We start from the raw sequence: 4176 nt of genomic DNA, 5'->3' as shown, positions 1-4176 counted from the left end.
ATTTGACAACAAATGATACCAACTTAACGACAAAAACTTGCAGGATCGGACGTTCAGCAAACGTTAGCATAACCTCAAAGTGTGTTGTCATTTGCTTTTGTAAACACATCGAATGTATCATATGGGATCAATTTAAACTGTAGTTGTAAGGTTCTGAATTTGTGCGAGAAAAACTTTGCAATGGTGAACGACAAAAAGCGCCGGTCCCGTAGTAGGGAAAGGATGGACAAAGACCGCGACAAGAGGCGCCGTTCTAGGTCTCGCAGCAAGGAACGCAATGAACGCATTTATAAACGGCACCGGTCACGTTCGCGGGAGAAATATGAAAGTTCGAGTAGTAAGTACGATAGATACGGGAAAAACGATCGTGACAAAAGAGATGATCGAAAGGATGACAAGAAAGGGAAAGATTCGCGAAAACGAACGCCCACTCCTGAAACAGAAAACAAAGCAGATACCAAAATAGACACAAAACAAGAGGCCGCGGCGAAAAAAGAGCCGTTATCGCTGGAAGAACTCTTGGCCAAGAAGAAAGCTGAAGAGGCAGCAAAGAGCAAGCCGGTGTTTCTGACAAAAGAGCAGAGAGCGGCGGAAGCTTTGAAGCGAAGACAGGAAGAAGTGGACCGGATTAGGAAGCAGCAAGACGCAGAGAGGAAGATAATTGAGAGTGTGCAGGCATCCAGGCAGGAGGAACAGCGGAAGGATGACAGAGAGTTCAGACGCCCGCGTGACAGAGAGAAAGAGGACGATAAACAGAAAGATAAAGATAGAGAAAAGGAGTCAGACGCGATTAAAGAGAGATACCTTGGTTTGGTTAAAAAGAAGAGGAGGGTGAGGAGGTTGAATGACAGAAAGTTTGTCTTTGATTGGGACGCGGGAGAAGATACGTCACAGGATTATAATCCTTTGTACAAGGAGAGACACCAGGTGCAGTTCTTTGGGAGAGGTAATTTGGCCGGGATCGATATCAAGGCCCAGAAGCGGGACCAGAGCAAATTTTATGGGGAGCTGTTAGAAAAACGTCGAACTGAAGCAGAGAAGGCGCAAGAGAAGGTCAGATTGAAGAAGGTGCGAAGAAAGGAAGAGAAGCAGCTGTGGGACGATCGCCATTGGTCCGAGAAAGACGTGACGGAAATGACCGAACGCGATTGGCGCATATTTAGGGAGGACTACAACATCACAATTAAAGGTATGTATTCAAAAACTGGTGTCGTACTGTTTGTGTAATGTATTTTGTTGCAGGTGGAAAAATTCCGGAGCCGATCCGGTGCTGGAAAGAGTCCGGAATTCAGAAGGAACTGCTCGAGATCATCGATAAAGTGGGTTACAAGGACCCGACGCCCATCCAGAGGCAAGCCATTCCTATAGGAATGCAGAATCGGGACATCATCGGCGTCGCCGAGACCGGCTCCGGCAAGACCCTCGCGTTCCTCATCCCCTTGCTGTCCTGGATCCAGTCCTTGCCGAAGATCGAGCGCACGGAAGACGCCGATCAAGGTCCCTACGCCATCATCCTGGCCCCCACTCGTGAACTCGCGCAACAGATCGAAGAGGAAACCGTCAAGTTCGGACAGCCGTTGGGGATCCGCACCGTGGTCGTCGTCGGAGGTCTCAGCAGAGAAGAGCAAGGTTTTCGGCTGAGGATGGGCTGCGAGATCGTCATCGCAACTCCGGGTCGTCTGATCGACGTGCTGGAGAACCGCTACTTGGTCCTCAACCAGTGCACCTACATCGTGATGGACGAGGCCGACCGGATGATCGATCTGGGCTTCGAACCGGACGTCCAAAAGATCCTCGAGTACATGCCGGTCACCAATCTCAAGCCCGATTCGGAAGAGGCCGAGGACAGCAAAGTCTTGTTGGCCAACTACAACAGCAAGAAGAAGTATCGACAGACTGTGATGTTTACGGCGACCATGCCCCCGGCCGTGGAGAGGCTGGCCAGGACGTACCTGAGACGCCCCGCGGTGGTGTACATCGGGTCTATCGGAAAACCGACGGAAAGAGTCGAACAGATCGTCCACATCATGACCGAGAACGACAAGCGGCGCAAGCTGATGGAGTACTTGTCCAAAGGAGTCGATCCTCCGATCATCATCTTCGTCAACCAGAAAAAAGGAGCGGACGTTCTGGCTAAAGGACTGGAGAAATTGGGTTACAACGCGTGCACGCTCCATGGAGGTAAAGGTCAAGAACAGCGAGAGTACGCTCTGGCGAGTCTCAAGTCGGGCGCCAAGGACATCCTGGTGGCGACGGATGTCGCCGGGAGAGGTATCGATATCAAGGACGTTTCGGTGGTTATGAACTACGACATGGCCAAAACTATCGAAGGTGCGTAAATTCCGAATGTTTTTTGTATTCCTCCAAGTAAAAATGCTACTCGAGTTCCATTTTTGGAAAACTAGAGCTTCATTTCTACTTCCGAAGGAGTAAAAATGGATTGAAATGAAAACAGACACGGTTTGCCATGTACTTACTATTGCGAGCAAAAAAAATGAAACATCAAGTCATTATCATGACGTTTGGCGTGAAATAACCAATGCATGGTCCTAACCTCACTTTGAATTTGATGTTTCACTTTTTTTGCTCGCCACTGTACAACTGGCTGATCAAAGTAAATGTCAAACCGGATAAAATTTCGTGATTTTTCGTGTTAAGCATTGGTTTCAAGGTCAGTCGTGTCATTATATTAAAGAAAAAGTTATGGATTTCTTCTCAGTTAGTTGACTTTGGGTCACTTTTGATACGTTATTTATAACCATTAAATGAAAATATGTACCAAAATTCAGCTAGCTGGGAGGAAGTCCCCAAGAATTATCCATAATTACGGGACTACATCGAATGATGCACCCAAAGAGTCGAGGAGCAGACTAATTTCGATTTTTCATGAAAGGATACCAACAAAAAAATTTCGTAGTTTTTTTGTCATGGCACCGCGTAACAAATTCTTTACATTGCCGCTAGTTTATTTTTCTTGATTTTGTGGATAACAATTTCGGGGCCTTATCTATATCAAAATTTTCGAATTTACTCATTTTCCCTGAATATGAAAAATCAAATTTAAAATGGCGGACCGTGCAGTCAGTGGATCTTATTGACAGCGTTCCCATGGTAACCTTCCACAGCATTCTTCGCCAAGCATGCATTGACCGCCCAAATTATTGCAGCAATATCCTTTTTAATCGTTCACACTCGTAATTAAAAACTGCACTTTATTTTACATAATACATTATTTATTCCGTGTTTGATCATGTTTTTTTTTTTTTCTAGATTACACCCATCGTATTGGTAGAACTGGTCGCGCCGGGAAGAGTGGTATCGCAATCAGTTTTTGCACGAACGACGATTCAGCCCTGTTCTACGATCTTAAGCAAATGTTGTTATCGTCGCCCGTTTCTACCTGTCCGCCTGAATTGATGAATCACCCTGAATGCCAAATCAGACCCAACCAACCCAAACGTCGTCGGGATGAAATGATTTTTGCCTAAATTTACTATAAAGTTATAGATATAGAGGGAAATAAAACGGTACACTTGAAAAATAGCGTTTCATTTCAATATCTTATAATTATGTACATATCTGACTAATCTAGTGGTCTATGATGATGAGTTCATCTATGCCCCAGTCTTCATAGGAGTGGTCTGGCAAATACCTTCGGATTATGATGGGAATCTTTCGCTGTTTGAGTTCCTTCATTGCGATTTGCAGCGGGTCGGTCTCTCCGTCGAGTTCCACCATCACCGGGGCGCACATCGCGATTTGTAGTGCCCGCGTTCCCAACACGCGGGCTCTTTCGTACTTGGTCATGTATTTGGTGGTTATGCGTTTGTTCTTGGGCACGCCGCCTCCGGCCTGTCCGTGCGGTAGGATGTCGATGTTGTCTCCCTCTTCTTCGGGTTGTTCCAGTTCTTCGATGTTGTCATCGTCGACGTCGTCTTCGAAGTCGTCGCCGACATCATCTCCATCAAACTCTTCGTCATTCATGGCTTAACGTGTATTAACAAATACACGAAAAATGCGTTAATGCTGTACTAGCAGACGTAAACTCACAAGCCACTTGTGCAATCACATACACCACGCACAGCTGTCGAAATACGAATGACAAATTGACAGACAGATGAATTTGACAGCAAACAATTTGCAGCGCCATCTAGGTTAATACAAAAAAAAATATTT

General features: G+C 46.0%; 2 protein-coding genes across 2 annotated transcripts; one reads left to right on the top strand and one right to left on the bottom strand.

The window, feature by feature from the left end:
* Positions 1–180: 180 nt before the first annotated feature.
* On the top strand, positions 181–3541 carry LOC138131216 (probable ATP-dependent RNA helicase DDX23). Its single transcript, XM_069048102.1, has 3 exons — positions 181–1189; positions 1243–2331; positions 3271–3541. The coding sequence occupies exons 1-3, from the start codon at positions 181–183 to the stop codon at positions 3486–3488; spliced, it is 2316 nt and encodes a 771-aa protein (XP_068904203.1). The 3' UTR covers positions 3489–3541.
* On the bottom strand, positions 3534–4119 carry Polr2F (RNA polymerase II subunit RpII18). The gene has a single exon (XM_069048141.1). It carries the CDS (start codon positions 3982–3984, stop codon positions 3589–3591), a length of 396 nt encoding a protein of 131 aa, XP_068904242.1. The 5' UTR covers positions 3985–4119; the 3' UTR covers positions 3534–3588.
* Between the last annotated feature and the right edge of the window lie 57 nt (positions 4120–4176).

Source organism: Tenebrio molitor, chromosome 5 (genome assembly GCF_963966145.1).
Source record: "Tenebrio molitor chromosome 5, icTenMoli1.1, whole genome shotgun sequence".
Classification (NCBI taxonomy): domain Eukaryota; kingdom Metazoa; phylum Arthropoda; class Insecta; order Coleoptera; family Tenebrionidae; genus Tenebrio; species Tenebrio molitor.
The sequence above is the reverse complement of the archived record's forward strand: the minus strand, read 5'-3'. Positions and strand labels throughout refer to the sequence as shown.

Bases quoted from the DNA above. Each gene is read 5' to 3' on its own strand.
- LOC138131216 (XM_069048102.1), top strand. From the start codon at position 181: ATGGTGAACGACAAAAAGCGCCGGTCCCGTAGTAGGGAAAGGATGGAC. The intron at 1,190-1,242 runs GTATGTATTCAA...ATTTTGTTGCAG, and splicing joins CTACAACATCACAATTAAAG to GTGGAAAAATTCCGGAGCCG. The intron at 2,332-3,270 runs GTGCGTAAATTC...TTTTTTTTCTAG, and splicing joins CATGGCCAAAACTATCGAAG to ATTACACCCATCGTATTGGT.
- Polr2F (XM_069048141.1), bottom strand. From the start codon at position 3,984: ATGAATGACGAAGAGTTTGATGGAGATGATGTCGGCGACGACTTCGAA.